The sequence below is a fragment of the Callorhinus ursinus genome, unplaced genomic scaffold, assembly GCF_003265705.2.
Source record: "Callorhinus ursinus isolate GAN/ISIS: 27379988/994484 unplaced genomic scaffold, GSC_fseal_2.0 scaffold8, whole genome shotgun sequence".
Taxonomy (NCBI): domain Eukaryota; kingdom Metazoa; phylum Chordata; class Mammalia; order Carnivora; family Otariidae; genus Callorhinus; species Callorhinus ursinus.
In genome coordinates this window covers 25,261,277-25,282,715 of record NW_027397070.1, presented here as the reverse complement: position 1 = coordinate 25,282,715, position 21,439 = coordinate 25,261,277, and the positions used below count along the sequence as shown (strand labels likewise).

The following is a 21,439-nucleotide window of genomic DNA, read 5'->3' as shown; positions in this document are numbered from 1 at the left end:
ACATAGTGATTTGACAATTCTCTCCATTACTTGGAGTTCACCACAAGTGTAGTCACTCTGTGTCACCGTATAGTATTACAATATTATTGACTATATTCCCTATCCTGTACTTTTTATTTCTCTGACTTATTTTATAACTAGAAGTTTGTGCCTCTTAGTCCCCTTCACCTATTTTGCCCATCCCCTTACCCTCCTCCGCTCTGGCAGCCACCAGTTTGTTCTCTGTATTTATGAGTCTGTTTTTGTTTTGTTTTGTTCTTCAGAATTCACATATAAGTGAAATCGTATGGTATTTGTCTTTCTTTGTCTGACTTACACCACTTAGCCTAATACCTTCTAGGTCCATCCATATTGTTGCAAATGACAAGATTTCATTCTTTTTTGTGGCTGAGCAGTATTCCTGTGTGTGCGCGCACACGCATGCAAACACCATATTATCTTCTTTATCCATTCATCTGTTGGTGAACACTTGGTTGCTTCCATCTCTCGACTATTGTAAATAATGCTGCAGTGAACATAGGGGTGCATATATCTTTTTAAATTAGTGTTTTAGTTTTCTTTGGGTAACTAGTAGTGGAATTACAAGATCATATGGTATTTCTATCTTTTTCTTTTTTGAGGAGCCTTCATATTGTTTTCTACAGTGGGTGCACCAATTTACATTCCCACCAATAGTGCATGAGGGTTCCCTTCTCTCCACATCCTCACCAACACTTGGTATTTCTCTGATTGGAGTTGGGGTGCACTGGGCCAAACTGGCCAACTAAACCGCATGGGATCGATTCACTATCACCAAGAATAGTTTGCTCCGAAAGACAGGGCATAAGATGCTGGTCAGGCAAAAGGAATATATCTACAGCAGATAGTGCTCTGCCTAACCTCCCACACCATCTGCCAACACCCCATAGGCATACTTTTTCTACTTTTGACACCCTGAGCCAACAGGACCCATGAGGTGACTGCAGAATCGCAAGATCGGGACAGCAGTTTTTTACATGGAGTAATGAGATTGCCATCTTTCATTGGATATCACATAAGGAGTTCACACTCAGTGTGTTTAAAATTAAACTTCAATTTTCCCAACTAGTTCCTGTGAACCCAATCTTAATATAATGATCAACAAGACATGGTCACTGCTTTTATAACAAGTCTTGGTCAACAAACAGAGTTGGTCCATAACTACAGGTATTTTTTTTTTTATCATACGAAAAAAAATAAATGAAATAGTTCTTATTCTATGTCTTTGGCATAGAATTTTCCCCTGAATGCTTTATTATTTTGTAAATTCTCTTTAATGTGGTTATATAACATGTCCTTTATCACTGAGAAATTTGCAAAGAAAAAGGGTTATTTGATACAACCCTACCTTTTGGTCTCCTATTTGGAGGTTTTATTATCTTTGTAGAAATGTATCTGATACTCACTGCTTCAAAAACACAAGGTCTCTGATTATGTATGATCTTTCTCTGGAAGTTACCATAGTTTATACAAATATGTTTGTTTTGTGTGTTTTAGATTTAAAAAGGTTTTTCAGGGAACAGAATCTCATTATTAATCTTACTTAGATTGTATGTTTTCATGTAGCTGTAGTATCTCCCAGATGCCAAGCACTACTACTGTGCTAGTGTTTAGGGATACAGAAATGAATACACCCTGCCCTCAAGAAGCTTATGGTTTAGTGCAAAGTATAGGTCAACCGACAGTTGAGTACAGTACAGTTTGACATTTACTATAGCAGAGGTGATCACAGATTGAGATAAAGTCTTGTCTTATGATTGCACTGTGAATTGTGGTGAAACTAATCTTTCTTACCCCCAGAGTCTTTCTTCAGTTCATGTGGCAGTTTACATAAACTAAGTGAAGAGCAGCTGCTGATTCCTCCTCCGCTTCCTCCTCGAAAGAAGTTTGATCATGATGCTTCAAATTCCAAGGTAGTCAACAGGACTCAGGTTTGCCTTAGCTTATTCAATTTATTCAAGGTTGTGAACCTTCAAAATAATTCTTGTTCTTATAAAAAGTCTGTCAATTATAATTTGGCTACCCTGTATGGTATATAAACACTCTGGTTGTTTTATCTGAAAAATACTTTAAATAATCGCTTAATTATTGTTAATATTTTTTTCTAAAAAGAGGCTGCGCAGATTCGCAGATACTCAGAAGTATGTTTTCTTTCTGGTAGAAAGGGAAAGAACTTTAGTATTCAAAGCATTCTTCAAATTTAAGCCAGTAATTCTCAAACTTCAGGCTGCATCAGAATCACCTGGGAGGCTTGTTAAAAGCAAATTGCGGAGTTTCTGATTCAGTAGGTCTAGAGTGGGACCCAGGAATTTGCATTTTTTAACAAGTTCCCTACTGGTACTGATGCTGCTGGTCCCTGGATCACACTTTGAGAACCACCACAGTAAGCCTTACTGGGGAAAGTAGAAGTAGATGACCAGAAGGCAGAAGCTGGACTTCAAGTTCCCTTGACATCATGTCCTTTAACATCTACAAAGCTATGTATTCCTTTCACTCACTTGCCTATTATAATTAAAATTCATAAATTTTTGAAAGGTGAGGCTTTATGTTCTAAGATTTCAATTAAAACATCTCACATATAAAAATATTAAAATAGGCCCTAAATTAAACTGGGAGTATTTTACTTATGAATCTGATCATTAAATCAGGTTAACCTATTTTGAGCTTCTGGATTTAACTGAACACATAAGAATTTTTCAGTCTTTTTAAAGCTTAACAGATTTTTCAGGAGAATGGAGGTATAATTTATTTATTTATTTATTTATTTTTTTTTTTTGAGGGAAATACGAAATCTGATGATGACCCCCCTGCTATTCCACCAAGACAACCTCCTCCTCCAAAGGTAAAACCCAGAGTTCCTGCTCCTGCTGGTGCATTTGATGGGCCTCTGCATAGCCCACCTCCACCACCGCCAAGAGATCCTCTTCCTGATACCCCTCCACCAGTTCCCCTTCGGCCTCCAGAACACTTTATAAACTGTCCATTTAATCTTCAGCCACCTCCACTAGGACATCTTCACAGAGATCCAGACTGGTTCAGAGACGTTAGTACCTGTCCAAATTCGCCAAATACTCCTCCTAGCACACCCTCTCCGAGAGTACCACGTCGATGCTACGTGCTCAGTTCTAGTCACAACAACCTTGCTCATCCTCAAGCTCCCCCCATTCCACCAAGGCAGAATTCAAGCCCTCACCTACCAAAACTGCCACCAAAGACTTACAAACGGGAGCTTTCGCACCCTCCATCATACAGACTGCCTTTGCTAGAAAATGCGGAAACTCCTCAATGACCTTAGCCATATGTAGTCATGACACTGGAATGGTATTTGTAAAGGGTTTTTTTTTTTTAATTTATTCAAAAAAGCATAGTATTTTAGTACTTTTTACAAATAATGCTCTTACAAAAATGCTACTGATCAAATAAGCTTTTAAAAATTGGAAAAAAAAATACAGAAGTCCTTTATCATTATCCTCAGGTGATCAGTAGCATTGCCTTGTCTTGGATCCTCAGTGCTGCCAAAAGGCCAGTATAAAGAATTTATATTTGCACTGTAGACTCTGCTAAAGTATGGTTTAAAGTGACATTGATTGCACTGAAAGGGGATAGTGCATTTGTGGAATTTTTCAAATTTGGGTAATAGATGCCTTTTTAAGGCAATGAATTTACACAAATATAGGGGGTGTATGGTATTACTGATTTTTAAAACTCTTTGACCATCTCCTAGTTTTTACTTCTAGTTTTTACACTTAAGAGAATTGTGAAAAACACCCACTGTTCTTAAACTCTTTAATGCCATGTCTTAAATGCCAGAATTTGCTGCTGAAGACAAAAATGAAAAATAGAATGAAAATAATAGAATGCACTGTGTTTATTATTTTGTTAAAATGTATACAGAGACTACCTAACCCAATCATAGAGGGAAAAAGGGCATGTATCTCATTCAGATGTGCCTTTTGTTTTTGCAGACTATGGTGTCTTTAGCTAATGAGTTGCCTATTGTTTTGGAAAACAAAGTTAATTTGCCATGTATGTACAGTTTTGTTTATATTGTATATTTAAAGATAATGCTAATAACCTATGTAAATTTAAGTGACTCGAGGCCTATAATACAATCTGCTACTTTACTAATTGAGAAATTCAGAGGAAAATTTCTTATGGCACAGGAACCAGCTGCCTTGCCCTCAAAACATAGTAACTTTCTCTATAAATCTCATGTTAACTAAAATTTAAAAAAAATTTTTTTTTAGATTGGTAACATCTAAACCAACAAACATACTTAAAACTTTATTAAACTTTTTATTCAGAGAAGTGAGCAAAAGTTTTATTTGCCATTTGGACTCCTGGGTTCAAAGTGATGAAAAAGCGTGTTTTGCTGATAGTGCTGTAGCAGCAGTTGTAAAGTAGCCAAAAGCCACGTTGTTTATTTACTGGTCTGTGGCCTTTTACTGTGCTTTGTATCAGAGTTCTTAACAAGATTAATAAATCACCCCAGTCTTAATTTTTAAAAGACTTTTATTTTTTAATTTTTTAAATTTTTTTATTGTTATGTTAATCACCATATATTACATCATTTCATTATAAGGAACAAGGGGAGAGATTGTTGAGTTCTGTGGAAATACATACACCCACATTATTTTCAATATTTTGTGCAACTTACATAATCCCAAGGAATTTAAGTGATGTAAATTTTAGAAGGATAACTTTGTCTTAACTGTTAAAACGCAATCAGCAAACTTCCAGCGACCATTTTTATGCATTCAGATGAAAAATTAGGAGCATGCTAAGAAACTCTTGATAAGGAGGATTATACCCTTCTTGGTAAGATCTTGGAAACTGCCTGGATTTAAGGCCAGTAACTACCGAGTGAATTATTCTCCAGGTAAAAACACCCCAGGTAAAGAGCAGGTGACAATATTAGCTTTGTCTCGAAGAGTGATTTAAGCTGCCTGCTTGTTAAGCCAGGCTTGTAATTTAGAGGAGGCCCGGTGCTCGACTATGCGCGGGTAATCCTGCCTTCCCAGCTTTGTGCCTCTGCGCACGCGCTTTGGCGCCAACTTCGCCACTAGGGGGCGCCGGGCCCTCTTCAGGCCGGCCTTGGGGCGGTGCGTGTGGGTGTGACGTCACTGCGTGCGCCGCAACTTGTTGCCGGGCAGCGATGGCGGCTACCCTGGAGTCCTCGGTGGAGGACCCACTGCGGAACTTCGTTCGAGTTTTGGAAAAGCGAGATGGCACGGTGTTACGACTGCAGCAGAATGGTTCCGGCGGCGTGGGCTGCGTTGTTTGGGACGCTGCTATTGTCCTTTCTAAGTACTTGGAAACGCCCGGGTTTTCCGGCGATGGGGCCCACGCTCTGAGCCGGCGATCTGTGCTGGAGCTGGGCTCTGGCACTGGGGCCGTGGGGCTCATGGCTGCTACCCTTGGGTAAGAGCTGGCAGGAGGGGGTGCCGCTTTGTTCGGGAAACCCGGATTAGTGGTTTAGCACGTTTGTGCCTACACTTCGATCGACGTTATTTTATAGGGCTGATGTTGTGGTCACAGATCTTGAGGAATTGCAAGACTTGCTGAAGATTAATATTAATATGAACAAGCATCTTGTCACTGGTTCTGTTCAAGCCAAGGTACTGAAATGGTTTGTATGGCCTTTCAGCTTGTTTTAAGAACGATTTGTAGTTTGCTTTAAATTGCGTTTCACTAAAAGCATAGTTAATACGAAGGGAACTTTCCAGAACTTGTTTATGAAACAGTATTTTAAATTGTTAAAGCAACAGTTAAATATCTGCTTGACATTTTTAAGGGGGGAAGAAATAGAAGACTTTACTTCTCCGCCAGACTACATACTGATGGCTGACTGCATATACTATGAAGAGGTAAGTATTCAGTGAGTGAAATGTCCGTCTTTAGAATTTGTACCATAATTTGTGGATTCCAAAGTGCACATTTCTACATATTTTAACATTTCTGAATGCAGGATATTTGTCCTATAGTTGATGACACAGTAAAGAACATAAAGGTTACCAGGGACTATATACATATGTTCGTGATAAAGAAAAGACCTGTGAAACATGTTGACAAAAGTGTTATGTGCATTTTGCTAGAGGCTTCTGCAATATTTTAAAGGTTTTGCTATTTGGATCTGTTTTGAAAAGCTAAGGTTTTTTTTAAGCTCTTTCTTGGGAACATGTTAACCATGATATTGAGAATTAAGTTGCATTGTAAAGAATTCCTTGTTCTATGGCAAGATTGATTCAGAATGATATTTTTAAAAATATCAGTTTGTTTCATATTGTGGACATCACATTTTTTTTAAATAAACATTGAACTAACTTATGCTCAGGTTAGGGTCAGACTCACTTTTGTGGGTAAAATTCCAAGTTAAAATAGATTAAATAAAATTAATTTTTTAAGAGTGAGGTCAGTTTCATTTGTTTTCCTATGGGAACTCCAAAATGCAGGCATTTGAGTCTTTTGGAAATTGAAATAAATACAATGGTTGATTAGTGAAGAGGAGTTTACCAATCATTAGTTACAGAGCTTTAACCCCATGTACTTTGTTGACTGGTTCAAAGATGGATAAATTGGAGGGGAGTTATAGTTACTCTCCACTTCCCCTATACCCTTTTATAGTAAAAATAGAAATTTTTAAAAATCATAAAGTAAAAGTGATACTCCTTTTTGAACAGTCTTTGGAGCCATTGTTGAAAACTCTAAAAGATCTTAGTGGATTTGAGACTTGTATTATATGTTGTTACGAACAACGAACAATGGGAAAAAATCCAGAAATTGAGAAAAAATATTTTGAGGTAAGTAGGAGATCTGTTTTTGTAGTGCTTTATGTGACTTCACTGAGGCATTATGTGACTATGTGTTCAAGTATATTATGGTAATTTTGAGTGGGGAACACATTCTGCTTGTATGAATCCATGGAGAGTATCCTTCATTGCCCACCATTCTACTAAGCTTCTCCCCACCTCCTTTTTCATCTTTTCTGATCCTTTTTTTTTTTCTTTTCTAATAAGTTGATCTAGTATCTACAGAACAACGTAAAATAGTAACGGTGACACCCTTGTCTTTCTGGGAAAGTTTTCCATGTTTATTAAATATGCTGGCTTTTGGGAACATATTAATGACGTATATTACTTTTGGAAAGTACATCATAGAAACATGTGATATGTTTTTACTTCTGTGCTTTTCTCTACATTTTTATGAAAGCTTCAACCAAGATATCCTATCTACTTTCTGGGGTGTTTTTGTTTTTTGGGTTTTTTTGACTTTTTATTTTTAAATAATTAAAGACTCACAGGAAGTTGCAAAAGTAGTACATAGAGCTCCATGTATCTTTCACCCATCTTCCCCAGTGGTCCTCCAGACCCTTTTGATGGGCAAAAATCCATCACATTATAAGTGACTCCTCTTGAGGTACATCTACACAGTCCTGCAGTTTAGCCACTGAAGGGACTACTTCGCTTAAATAAGAATGCAAATACATGACTCTGCCTCAGATAGGTGCTAAAATTCTTTTTTATTTTCATGTTTTTCTTGAAAGTAAAGAATGTTAATAAACTTTGGAGACTATAATTGAAAATTCTGTATCGTTAAAACAGTTTAAATTGAGTCAAAACACATGTAAAATGCACACATATCAAGTGCTCGGCTCAATTTTTCATATGTATACACCCAAGCAACCACCGCCCTACATAAATAGAACATTTTCAGGACCTCAGAAGGCACGCATGTGCCCTTTTCCAGTCAGTACTTCTCCAAAGTTAACTGTCACTCTGACTTCTGTCACCACAGGAAACCTCATATAACTGAATTTGAAGTATATCTCTTTTAAATTTATAGCTCCTCCAGCTAGACTTTGACTTTGAAAAAATTCCTTTGGAGAAACATGATGAAGAATATCGAAGTGAGGATATTCATATCTTATACATCAGAAAGAAAAAATCGGTAAATACATTCCCAGCTCTTTATCCTCTGAGGAAATCTATTAGCTGGTCACTGTCTCTGGGCTAATGTGTGGTGTAGATGTTGATTTGATGTGGGGAAACAGTGATGACTCACTGGACTCAGGCACTCTCAGTGTTTAGATCACTTAATCTACCTGGCCTTGGATTCTAACTCTAAACAAAAAAAAACAACAACAGGCTTCTTTGATAAAGGTCCTTTCCATCTGTAAATAATAGAGCTTTATAATTGGGCATTACCTCAGGCAAATAACTTAGCTATTTGTACATTTCTGTTATCTCTCAGATTTAAAAATGCCAGTTCTGACTCCCGTGAACTTTCTCCAACCATTCAGATTTTTTTAAATAGTCCAAAGTATAACAAGGTAGATCGGCCCAGTAAATAAAAATGCACTCAGTTAAATAGAATTTATGTATATTACCCCCTTTTTTATTGCTTCTTTACCTGTTTAAATAATTACATTTTACATGGGTTGCCTCTGTATGCCTAGAATTTGCGTGTGTAGAGGAGAATTGTATTTCATCCATTTTGTATCACCTTTTGTATATGTGACTAGTATAAGGCAGGGACATGATCTAGTTTATGAATTAAGGATACTAAATTTATTAAGTCCCACTTGTTTCTGTTATCTTTGCTTTCATGGAATTTGTTCATGATGAAGTTTTCTGATTATGTGAATTCTAGTCAAAAGCAAATAACATAATTTGGGGGATCAAGGCTGGGTGTTAGAACTGTAAGGAAAGAGAGGTGGTGGGATTAGTAATTCAGATTTACTAACTTTCATTTGGCATAGTGCTGGAGATACAAAGATAAATTTTAAAAATGTTTTATGCCTTAAGGAATCTGGTTTTAGCTCAAGCTGTTGTGTAGTTTTAAAAGTAGAATTTCTTTTGAGGTATAAAGATTTTATGTTTCCTAAATGTAAAGCCCCCCCTTTTTTTTTGGCCAAGAATCACTTCTTTGTACAAAATTGATAAGATTCACCCTTTTAAAATGTAAAATTCAGTGGTTTTTTATATATTCACAGAGTTGCACAACCATCACTTTTTAATTCTAAACATTTTTTTATCACCCCAAAAAGAAACCCCATACCCATTAGCAGTCACTTCCTGTTCCTGCCTTTCCCTAGCCCTTGGCAGCCACCAGTCTGTTCTCTGTGGAGTTGCCTGTTCTGAACATATCATAGAAGTGAGATCACACACTATGTGGCTTCCTGTATCTGGCTTCTTACAGTCAGCATTGTGTTTTTAAGGTTCATCCATGTTGTAACATACATCATCAATACTTAACTCGTTTTTATAGTTTTAGAAGTAAAAAATGGTTTTAATATTTCTTTGATATACTACACCTTATCCATCCATTCATCAGTCATTGGGCATTTCAGTGGTTTTTCACTTTTAGGCAATAATGAATACTGCTGTGAATATTCATATAAGAATTTTTGTGTGACTTATGTTTTCAAATCTCTTGGGTATAAACCCAGAGTAGATTTGCTAGGTCATATGAGACCTCCATGTTTAACTTTTTGGGGAATTTGCCAAACTGTATTCCAAAGCTGCTATACCATTTTACATTCCAACCAGCAGTAGCTGAGGGTTCTCATTTCTTCATATCTTCACCAACGCTTGTCATTGTCCATCTTTTTTATTGTAGCCATCTCAGTAGGTGTGAAGTGATATCTCATTGTGGGTTTTATTTTCATTTCCTGAGTGACTAATGTGGACTGTCTTTTCATGTATTTATTGGCCATTTGTTTATCTTTACAGAAATACTTTTCCTGTTTTTAAATTGAGTTGTCTTCTTACTGTTGAGTTGTAACAGTTCTTTATATATTCTGGATACTAGATCCTTACCAGATAAATGACTTTCAAATACTCTCTCCCATTCTGTGGTTTGTCTTTTTTTTTTTTTCCTTGATAGTTTGTCTTGGAAGCACAAAGCTTTTTAATTTTGATGATGTCCAGTGTATCTCATTTTTCTTTGGTTGCTTTGTTTTAGGTATCAGCAAAAAAGTCATCTTTTGAAATTATGCATGGTGGTTCATTTGAATTGCATTTAGCCATTATTAGGCATATTACTTAGTATTAAGTATCAGTAAATACTTAATTTTTTATAAGAAATCAATCTTTAAAGTTTTCATTTTTTTCTTATAGAAATCTCCATCGTGAAATCTTTAGTCATCTTACCCAAACCTCTAACAACGTGGGTAAGCTAAAGATGTGAATGGTGAATGGAGCATGTGAATACAGCATGGGAAGATTGTGTTCATAGATTTTTCCAGCATGTCCATAGAGATTTGATATATAACTGACAACCACCATGGGCTGCCTGCAATTTGAAAAATGATTACTGACTGCCTGCCTGCCAATGAGCCTGAAATCCAACTTAGTTTACTTGTAGCTCAGCATCAAGTTCTGCTTAAAAGAAAATTGTGTATCAGTCACTCCTCAAATGAAAATAGGTGTTGAGGTTTGCCTAAAGTCTGCAGGAAATAGTGAAGTGGCATGGTTGATTTGGCATTTTTGTCAGGAAACTAGAAATAAATTGATCCAGTTTCTAAAGAGAGACATCTATTACATCTATTTAAGTTGCAACTAGTAAAATTTAGTTGTCTTCAAGATCAATAAATCTAAAAGTTGGTTTTTATTTTAATATAATTTAATTATGCAGTGGTTTTTATCATATGTATCTTCCACTTCATTGCTATTATTATGATAGCTTTAATATTTAAATGTTCTTTTACTTAAAAAAAAAATCTGAAAATACTGTTTTGTATACTTCCATTAGCCAAAGTTTTATTCTTTTCCTCCACCGTACATGTCTATGTGAGTTAGATAGTAAATTATACTTCAGTGAGTTGGTAGGAATAAAAGTAAGAAATCAGGAGGGGGAAAAGGTATCTTTACAAACTTTTTCATTTGAGAATGGAGCAAGAATTAAAAGTCCAGTTTCAGGCTTGTGCACTTACTTGGCTCTTGCACTTTTCTTCGCATATATCTTCCAGGAATATGGCTAAAATCACCATTGTTGTTTACATGAAACAGAGAAATGTTTTTAAATAACTACAAATGTGGTTCTATATACATTTACCAAGTGATTTTGGTTCTGTGTATTCTCTGTTTTATGTTATTATGATAATCATCTGCCCACAGACTGATCTATCAAGGACTTCAGTTACACCAGTTGTGAAGAGTAATATTAACTGGATAGAATTCTGGTACTTGTAGGCATTGGTGCTAGGTGGCACATTTAATGTATTAAAATAAACATTGTTTTAGAGATCCTGTGATTTTGTGAATGTTTCAGAAATAGCTTTGAAGAAAATGAACATCTAAATCGGGCTTTCCAGAAAAAGCAAAAGCAGCCCTATTTAGAGAAATTAAAGATCCAAATCAAAAGAACCATTCTTTCCTTCAGGCTTCCTTTGGTCTTTAAAGTTTGTCTTGCTGTTCTTTCTCAGAATACGTTGTTCACACTGCCGTTAGCATTTCATTAAGCAGTTTACTAAACAGTGTAAACTATATGATTCTTAGTTACAGATAGCACCAGTTATTATTAGTGAAGTCTTGGCACAGATGACTACTTTCTAGCCTATTCCATAACATTATGCAACTTAAAAAAATAATAAAAGTCTGGCCAGCTATAGTAATCCACTCATTCTCAGATCCCTGTTCACCCCTCTCTTTTCACTCTACTTCTAATAGTCAGTACCTCTGGGTCTTCGGCCTAAAGTGCCTCTTGGCATTCCTGTAGAAAAGCCCAGCTCCTTTCCCTTACATAAAGTGCACCTTATACTCCAAAATTTTCTGGAGGAGTTGGGTTGAGGTCAACCTCTACAGCTTTACCAGAATCACCCCTGTGTGTGCTTCCTTCCCTTCCCTGTTCTATTCCCAGTCCCTTACTTAATTTATCACCTCCTTAATACGTCACTTGCATACATTCATCTCCATCTGTTCTGGAGAACTGACCTAAGTTACTGACTGTAGATTTAAGTAATTTGTAACATTAAATCATGGGTTTTTTTTTTTTTTCCTGTTCTGGAATAAGGCCAAAGCAGAGATTAAAAGGTACCAAGTCTCCACATTGTAAGATCAGAGAACCACTGGTAGGACCATTGAGCACTGCGGGGCTTACTGAGGGCTGACAGTTCAAGTAACATGCCCTATCACGAACCACCACCATTCCGCAGACAGCCAGGGAGGCCTGGGAGGGGTCTCTTTTTTGAGGAGTGCAGTGTTGGGGAATGGGATTTAGTCTTTTGGCCTCTCTCATGAGGGAGAGAACAGGGTGCATCTGTGCTCAGACACCACAGGAGGGAGGCGTGAGGGAACAGTTCAAGATTAAGGATGCTTCTAAGAAGGGGTGCCCAGCATTTTCTCCACCTGGTTGGATTTACCCAGCAGATCAGCATGTCTGTGTTTTTATTTCAGAGCATGGGAATGAAATTGGAGAGGTGGGGATACCTCAGGCAGAGGTGTTAAAGATGGGTCCTGCCAGCCAGTGTTGGCACAGGAGTTGGAGGCCAGAGGACTTGTGCAGCAACATGGAGAAGTTCAAAAGGAGGTGCAGTAGATGAGTGAGGTGTGCTGCCAAGGACAGGATCAACCAGAATACAGCCACCTGCAATCTCCAGGGACTGCCAGGGCTGGGGGCGGGTGGGGAGACAGCTCAGGAATGCACCTCTGGGCCTCTAGGTGAGTGGGGCCTTGCCACTGTGCACCATGAAACCCATGGGCAGTTATAGCCAATTAGGGAGCCCCTGTTGTAAGGCATTGTTTCTCAAACTAGGCTGCACATGGAATCACCTGGAAAATTAAAAGCAAACAAAAGCTATGTTTAGGTCCCAGTTCAATTAAGAGGCATGGGATTTTTGTTAAAGGCTCCAGGTGGTTTGAGTGTTTAGCCTAAATTGAGAACTGCTGTGTTAAGGAAACCTAGCATCTATTTCCCAAGGGAAAGGGAGCAAAGGGAGGAGAAATAATAAGCCATCCATGATTAGAGTGGGCCTATACTGCATAGGGAGGGAAAGAGCTTTGAATCCGATGTGGAATCCTCTACGAAATACGTTTTAAAACAAACAGGACTGAGCTTTAGAAATTGATTATTTACCTGAAAATTTAGAGAACCTGGTCAAGAAGACAAAAGTGATGCTACTCAAGAGGAAAGGGGAGTCCAATAGCTAGAACAATGAAATTGTTACAGGCTAGTCTCCAATGACTTGAGTCTCTCCTGTATACCAGTTATAACTAAAGGTCTTTGAGATTGCAGAACTTGGAATCTCAATCAGTAGAGTTCATAACCAAGGGTCTGTGAATCACATTTCGTGGACTTGGGAGTGAAGTTAGGTTATTTTTAGGTATTTTAAGCAGTATTAATCCAGAATGATAGCGGGGTTTTTTACACAGCTACCTTTTTCTTGAAAGTTTCCTTGTTAATATGATGCCAAATGCAATATTAACTCAGACTATAACTACTGTATTAATTTTTTTAAGTGTGGGTTATAGAAATAGGACTGTTGTTCTAAAGGTTCCCTGTAGATGGCATTGCTTGACTTTGTCTTTAAACATTTTATAAAAAGGAAGTTGTTAAAATAAGATTATTTTGAAATGGAATCACACTTGCATTTTAAAGGTAAACTAAACCAGATTTTAAAGAATCAAACTACTTCCTGGGAGTTGCTTTTGAGTATAGCAGGGTTGTCTTAGCGTATTTGGGCTGCTAGAACAAAATACAGACTGGGTGGCTTATAAACAACAGAAACTTACTTCTCACGGTTCTGGAGGCCGGAAAGTGCAAGCGAGATCAAGGCCCCAACTTCCTCAGAGGCCCCTGCCTTTTCATTGTAACCTCGAGTGGCAGAAGAGTGAAGGATCTCCCTGGGGTCTCTTTTATAGGGCACTTACCTCATTTATGAGAGCTTCACCCTCATGACGTACTCATCTCTCAGATGCCCACCTCCGAACACTACCACATGGGGGGAATAGGTTTCAGCATAAGATTTTGGGGCCGGGTTGTGGGTGGGACACACAAACATTCAGACCATAACAATAGTGGAGGTAAAGCTGAATTTTTTTCTTATAAAATTGTATTTGACTTATCTTTCTGTACATTGCATTCTGATATGCTTTTTGAATTTCTGAATATTGATAAAGCTACAGAAATTATAATTTATAGACCATTTCTCTATTGTCTAATTCATAGACCATCTTCTGTGAGAGAGATTTAAGAGGCTGAATTAGTTGGTCAGGTTCTGAAAATGAAATTGACCTTGAAAGTACCTTTTATATAATGCATGATTTTATGTTTGAGGTACTTGGAACTTCTAATTAATTTTAATTAGTTTTTCAAACCAGTGTACCTTCCTCACTAGAGTAATAAGTAGCTTTTACATCAAAAGGCTGAAGCTCTGTCTTTGGCTATATATACCACAGTCCTGTAGGCTTAGGCCGTCTGTTTGACTTTTTGTCTTTTTCCTCAGGGAACATCTGGATTTTGAAGACCTTTTGCTTCATTGATTGTAAACATTGTAAAAGTAGAATAGTCAGTTGTACCATGGAGAACCTTCAAGCTAATACAGAAAAAAATTGTGGCAACAAAATTTTACTGAAAATTAGTCAAGTGATGGAAGAGCAAAGTTTTCACTTTACATAATTTTGAGTAAGAAAGCAGTGAATTCTCAAACCATTTGGAACCCATTAGGTTAAAACTGTTGCATACTTGAGGTCATTTAAGATATTGTCTTAGGTTCTGAAGTATTGGTTGGAGTTTTGTGAAGATCTAGTGAGTCCATCAATTGTGAGGTGGATTTTATGTAACCCTCTGTTAATAACAAGATAATTGTGTTCCCTCTCTCTCTGTGTCTCTCTCTGTCAAATAAATAAATAAAATCTTTAAAAAAAGATAATTTTCAAATAGTAGACTTAAAAATGTGTTAGAGAAGATTATCTCCATGATAATGTTTCTCATGTGCATTCTGAAAACCATGTGTCAGGGCATAGGCCTAAAGACCAGATTATCTGGGCTTGAATTCCAGTTCTGCCATTTACTAGCTGTGTGACCTTGAGAAAGTTACTTAAGCTTTGTGTGCCTGTTTTCTGATATGTAAGGTGAGGGTCATAATACTATCTACCTAATAGTTTGCCATGGGATTAAATCAGTTTAATACATGTAATGCCTTTAGGTACCTGGCACATAGTAAGTGTTCAGTAAATGTTGTGATTAATATTAGAGGTAAAATTACTTTACATGTAGGGGCTAGGTAGGAAAATGTGTATAATGTAAATCGATTTTTATCTGTATTGCAGTGCAAAATCTGCGCATCTTTTTGAGAGTGTAGGGCCCATGTACCCGTCACTCCCCCATCGTTGTAGGAATGGCCCCTGGGTAGGAGGAGGTTGCGAATGCTGTTCCATACCCCGTTACTTGAACAAGTAAGCAATTTTAGAAAGGCGAAGAAAATGGGGTGAAAGAAAAACATTTGTTTCCCACTTGTTTTTATCGTTTTAAAGTAAGTGCCGTGGACAGTCAAAGGCCTATAGAAATAGGAGACTCATTTCTAAATACAGGAGCCTGGGCTTGCTGCCTGGAGCTCCAGGATTAACATTCCACCTCCCTGGACCTTTACCTAGTTTTTCTGTGGCTCTTTATCTCTGTAAAACTGAGACCAGTTAGGTAGCAGGTAATGAAAGTACAGCAGCAGGTCATTTTTCCGAAGTGGGACTTGATGTATCTACATAACTATGTTCAAAGTTTGAATGTATTGACTCTAAAAGAGCAAGGCGACTATAAAATACTTGTGTAGCAGTTACCTCCTAAAGAAGCGATCTTTTACCACGTAAAGTTACCTCCTAAAGAAGCGATCTTTTACCACGTAACGAATATATGTGATGGGTTGCAGGAGCTTAGTGTCGCTCATCCCTTGGGCTACCTGGGGGAGTCTGTGCCAACAGACAGGAACAAGAGAAACTTGAATTGTAGCTGCTTCCTCATCAGCCGGTGTAAAGAGGCACATGGGCTTACCTGCATTTATTAAATTTTCAAAGCCTTTTTTATTTTCCATTGATGGAAAAGATTGTCATGAACACTAAATGGCTGGTTTTAATTTTTAGAAACATTTATTCCTTACCTGTAATACACTAACTTATCTTGGTGAAGAATAAGTTCACACTGTTTAATATTCATGAGGTTGAAAACTGATATTTCTCCCCTGCAAAGCAAACTGAAGGAAAAGAGCTATTCTAGATGTAGATTTCATAGGCTTAAATGTTTGAATAGTTAGCAGATTTCTGTTAGCTTTAATGAAGTAGTACTGGCAGTCATTAAACCCTTGATGGATCAGTGCTTTTAAACACTAGTGGGCAATTTTTTTAAAAGTCAACGTTTATTCCAGTTTGTTAGTTTACTGAAACCCAGGCATTAGCAGTGTGAGCTCCAGGTCCACATGTTGGCTCATCATTGCTCTGATAAATCATTGCTGGAGTTAAGAGTATACAATACAAACATCCATGTATCTACATGCAACACCTGACCTTGTTCTTTTAGGAATGTGTCCTGAAAACCCACTTGTGAGGTGCCTGGGTGGTTCCTTCAGTTAAGTGTCTTGACTCTTGATTTCAGCTCAGGTTATGATCTCAGGGTCGTGGGATTGAGCCCTGGCATGAGGCTCTGCATTTAGCGGGGAGGCTGCTTGAAATTCTCTCCCTCTGCTTGGGCACATGTGCACTCGCTCGCTCTCTCTCAAATAAATCTTTAAAAAAAACAAACCCTGCTTGTACTGCACGCACAGTACAACTGCATATTGGAGTGCTCCAAACTTAAACAGCATATTTTATCCAAAACTTAGATGAGAAGCTTTACACTTGCATTCAGAATGAGTATAAAGAAAAATCTCGTGGTGTGTAATTCACATAGGCCTGGTTTCTCAAAACTTAAAAACGGGAAATATAAGTCTTACAGGCTCACAAATAATAAATGTTTAACCAGAGTGTCTTTGGATTTCTGTTACAGAAATGTGCTTTTTTTTTTCTTGTATTTAATTTATTTATTAGAGGAGATGGGTAGGGAGGGGCAAAGGGAGAGGAAGAGAATCTTAAGCAGGCTTCATGCCCAGTGCAGAGCACGACTCGGGGCTTGACCTCATGATCCCGAGATCATGACCTGAGCTGAAATCAAAAGTAGGATGCTTCACTGACTGAGCCACCCAGGCGCCCCCAAAAATGTGCTTTTAAAATAGCTATCTTCTTTCTAAATCTTGTCACAAATACCTTTTTTTTTTTTTTTTTTTTTTTTTAGTTTCGTTGTTCCAAAACTCTGTGCTCTCAGGCATATATATGACACCCACATTCAGTCTGTTACTCTCTGTCTGAAGTATCTGGTTGTTAACCTGAGATCCTAAGGAAGAGGAGAGCACAGGAGTGGCTTAGTGTGGCCAGGAGGAACAGAATTCACCATTAGCCCCGGGAGACAGCCCCAGCTCTGCTCTATGTCTGGTCACCTTCCCGTTATGCACCCAAGCTTGAACATTCTGTTTTTCTCTGGAGAAGATCGTTCACTTGATTACTACCTAATCCACCTGTATGTCTTTGGGCAACTTGACCTTTCTGAATGCAGATGTCCCTTTCCATGAAACAAGAATGCTGCGCCCTGGCGAGCACTGTGGTGATGGCTAAGCTAGGTAATATGTGGAGACGGGAGCAGGGAGGAAGGCATCTCTCAGCAGGAGCTCAGCTGTTGAGTTCACTCTGAGAATTGAGACTGGCCAAGTCTTGTAAACTGGAGAAGTGTGAGAGAAGTCATTCTAAGTAAACAACACATGACGTGGTCCAGGGGAAAACAAACAAAAGCCTCAATTGTCAAAAAGGAGGGATTCCGTTTTGCAGCATACCTATCAATTACTTTTATGTCCCGCCCTGACTTTTTCACCTCCTCTTTAGACTCCACCTTCATCACAGGAAAGAAGAGGTCATGGGGAGGAGACTCAAGAGGTTGCTCTTACCAAAAAAAAAAAAAAAAAAAAATTGGAAGGCATGAATAAGATATTAGGCATTACTGGTTTGGTGCTTCCCAGCGGAATGTAATACTAAAACAAAAGAGAACTAGCCCCCTTGAAACCACGAAGATCCCAGTGCTGCAGAGGGCAAGAGCAGAATTTAGCAGAGAAGTTACTGGAGACTCCCCAAAATACTATACAGGGGACAGCAAATGAAATACGGCTTGTTAGTTTTTCCACATTTAACCTGAAGCTGAGGTCCCATATGTAGCGTGTCTCGAGTAACACCTAGTGTAAAGGATCCTCAAGACATTTAAATTCTCTTCCCTTCTCCCATTATCAAATCCACCCTCTGTGACTTCTCTGAAACATTCGACACATTAATTCACTCTTTCAATTAAGTCAACAAACAGAAACAGGTATCCCTAAGTGTCCAGTATACACATTTGTACTCTTTTAGGTAGTAGGGGCAAATAAATCAGTAAAACGCAATCTATATCCTTAAGCTGCTCACTTATCCATAATGTGATAGACATGCAAAAAGAATTGCAACTCTGGGAGAAGTGCAATAATTAAGGTATGAATTAGGTACAGTGGCTGTACAAAGGAGGGTACGGTTAACCCTGCCTGGGTTGATCAGGGACGATTGTGTGAAGGGACCATTGAGTTGACTTTTGAAGGATGAATTGGAATGCAGTGGACAGCCTGACAGTGTTCCAGACAAGCACCTGCAAACTGCATCAACCACGGTGGTTTGGTGGTGTTGGAACATAGGGTGTATCAAGTGATTGGTAGGCAGAGGGCAGGGGAAGGACATGGAGAGTCTTATATACCATATTCAGGAGTATAAGTTGAATTCTGCAGGCAATCAGAGGATATGAAACCGGGAAATCACTTGAGTCAAATCATTTTATAATGATCATTCTGATAGTCCTGGGACAAAATATAAGGCCAAGAGATCAAGAAAGAAGCATGAACAATGGCCCAGCCAAGAAATGTTGGGGAGCGGGGAGGGGGTCTGAACTCAGGCAGTAGTAGTGAGAATGGACAAGAAGGGATGGATTCGAGAGCCACTGTGGACCTAGACTGAACAGGAAATGGTTTAGGTGCCCGCGGAGCATCCTGGTAGAGTCAGGGCCCCCACAGCCCACATAGCGCCCTTGTGCGCATCAGATAGGATTCTTTTTCTTTAAAATACTTTCTATGGAAAAGTGATATTAATTTATCAGAACTAGAGACTTGACTGCCATGTACCAGAAAATTGTCATGTATATAAATTATACAAGTTTGGAGTCAAATTATAATTAAAATTTTTTTCTTTAACTTCAAAACAGTCTATAATGTGAATGGTGTTCCCTTTCATGGCCCTTTTTGAAGTACACAGCCTGAACAACCGCATACTGCAACCCTGGTGAGATATAATGTAATAGGCAGCTAAATATATAGGTTTGGGGGCAGAGGAGAGGGTGGATAGTGAAAGGTGAGGTCTTATAGGTCACTCAAGATGTATAGATTGAAAAAGACATCCAAGATAAGATGCTGGGAAATATCAGAATTCAAGGAATAATTGGAAAGAAGAGAACTAATAAAAGAAATCTTGCAAATGTCTTCTCCCATGGCTTCAGGGACAAGCAATTCTTAATTTAAATATGTTGATGGTCATATAACTCCTATTTGTGTACTACAGACACCAAGATCTCCAGCCCACCTCTCATGGGCCAAGTTCAGATTTTGTACCTCTGTCCCCAAATCAACATAGTAATGCCGCTTGCCGGTCAACAGTTTTGTTGTCTGCAGCACAGCAGTGCTTGGATAATTATTTTACTATGTAGTCCATATTCTATAAAAATGAGAGAAGACCCAAAAAGGAATATGTTATTCCTAAAGCTAGGAAGCTCAGGTCTCACATTAATGCAGCCTAGCCTAGAGTGGAAATAAATATTGGTTCTCAGAAAGCTGGAAATCTTTAGCTTCCCTGGCTGTTCACTGGACTTTGTTTGATTGTGAGTTTGCTTGTGAAAAGGAACAAGGAGAATGTAAAATTAAGAGGACAGAACCAACCCTGGAAGTCTTAATGTTGAACAGCGAGGTCTAATTCATTTTCTCTCTGGGAATGGAACTCCCCTCCGGTCTGACTCCAGTAAATTCAACTTTCTCCTTCTGTCCACAGTCTGGATGCTCCTTGTCAGTCATCATCCTGTTCCTTCTCTCTTGCCTGCCTCACGATCCCCCAGATTTCTGTCCTTTGACAGCTCACCTTTACGCACTCTCCTTCATAGGTGGTGCAGTTCTCATGGCTCCCACTACAAGCTTATTGTAGATTCTTCCTCTCTCGGCCTTTGGCTCTGACCCCTCTCTGAAGCCCTGCCCTTGCCTCTTAGCTGCCTGCCTGATATCTTCCTCTGCTTGCTCAAGCAGCAGTGTGTCCATTTCGAGCAAAATTTCTACAATTTTGACTTGTCTGCCTTGCTGGCTAGTTTTACTAATGGTATCATTCTCTCACCATCTTTAAGTCCTTCTGCTTCTGCATAAAACCGGCAGGCCATAGAATCCCCCATCAGAGGGACTCACAGTCCCCCCCCTTTCTGTTTTTTCTGCCATCCCCTCAGGTTCGGACCTCATTACCTCTAATTTATGCTTCCGTCATAGTCTCCACACACATCTGTGCACACAGTGGTGACAGAGCACTTTCCTAACTTGGAGTTCTGCTCAGAAACGTCCCCAGAGCCTGCTGGACGTTCAGTATCCTTCCCAGTACACTCCTGTCGCTTGCCTCTTGCTCTCTTGCCAAAGTGGATGTTTCTGGATATACAGGTGTATTTTACTGCTCCTGTCTTTCCTCATGATCTTTTCATATAGTGGACAATTGTAGCAATAACTTCTGTCCTCCATCAGACTTTCTCCCAACTGTCCGATAAAGACCAAATTTCCCAGAACCCACTGCACTGACCCTTCTGCCCGCCCTGTAAACCTAGCCTAACTGCTTCATGTCCTCAGCTGCAGTTTAGGGGTGGGTGTCATGTGACCCAAGCTAACCCCACAGTGCCCTCCTGGATTAGAGGCACTTCTTCTTTTCTTTCTTTCTTTCTTTTCTTTTTTTCTTTTTTTTTAAAGATTTTATTTATTTGACAGAGACAGCGAGAGAGGGAACACAAGCAGGGGGAGTGGGAGAGGGAGAAACAGACTCCCCGCGGAGCAGGGAGCCCGATGTGGGGCTCGATCCCAGGACCCAGAGATCATGACCTGAGCCGAAGGCAGATGCCTAACGACTGAGCCACCCAGGCGCCCCACATTTCTTCTTTTCTAGGATAGCTAATGCTAATGATGAAATGAGCCCTGAGTTCCCAAGAATAAAGTCAACCCAGAGGAAAGCAGAGTCTAGAAGCAAAGAGAGAAACTTGTATTCACTTTGAGCCTCTGGAACCAATCATGCCTAAAGCCGGCTGCTCTCTCTGGACTCTGCAGTTA

The 21,439-nt window shown here is 38.9% G+C and overlaps 2 protein-coding genes across 9 annotated transcripts in view; both read left to right on the top strand.

Annotated features, from left to right (window-relative positions):
• The window catches only part of SOS2 (SOS Ras/Rho guanine nucleotide exchange factor 2), an 81,416-nt gene extending 76,891 nt beyond the window's left edge, over positions 1-4,525 (top strand). For 2 of the 3 annotated variants that reach the window (XM_073895177.1, XM_025870094.2), the window contains 2 exons: positions 1,819-1,931; positions 2,798-4,525. In XM_073895177.1, the coding sequence (XP_073751278.1) occupies positions 1,819-1,931; positions 2,798-3,307 (623 nt within the window). In that variant the 3' untranslated portion in view covers positions 3,308-4,525. Of the gene's footprint in view, positions 1-908; positions 1,186-1,818; positions 1,932-2,797 lie in introns of those variants that run through there. The other variant, XR_012378981.1, reaches the window with a different exon arrangement.
• Positions 4,526-4,549: 24 nt separating this feature from the next.
• Positions 4,550-21,022, top strand: VCPKMT (valosin containing protein lysine methyltransferase). Of its 6 annotated transcripts, XM_025870096.2 has the most exons (7): positions 4,579-5,439; positions 5,537-5,647; positions 5,813-5,885; positions 6,699-6,818; positions 7,861-7,965; positions 10,137-10,189; positions 14,462-14,887. In XM_025870096.2, exons 1-6 carry the CDS (start codon positions 5,174-5,176, stop codon positions 10,149-10,151), a joined length of 690 nt encoding a protein of 229 aa, XP_025725881.1. In that variant the 5' UTR covers positions 4,579-5,173; the 3' UTR covers positions 10,152-10,189; positions 14,462-14,887. The 6 variants fall into 6 exon arrangements, with proteins under 6 accessions (XP_073751281.1, XP_025725882.1, XP_073751279.1 ...); XM_073895178.1 differs by lacking the exons at positions 10,137-10,189; positions 14,462-14,887 and adding an exon at positions 17,275-21,022 and having other exon boundaries at positions 4,572-5,439; XM_073895179.1 differs by lacking the exon at positions 10,137-10,189 and having other exon boundaries at positions 4,574-5,439.
• Positions 21,023-21,439: the final 417 nt, after the last annotated feature.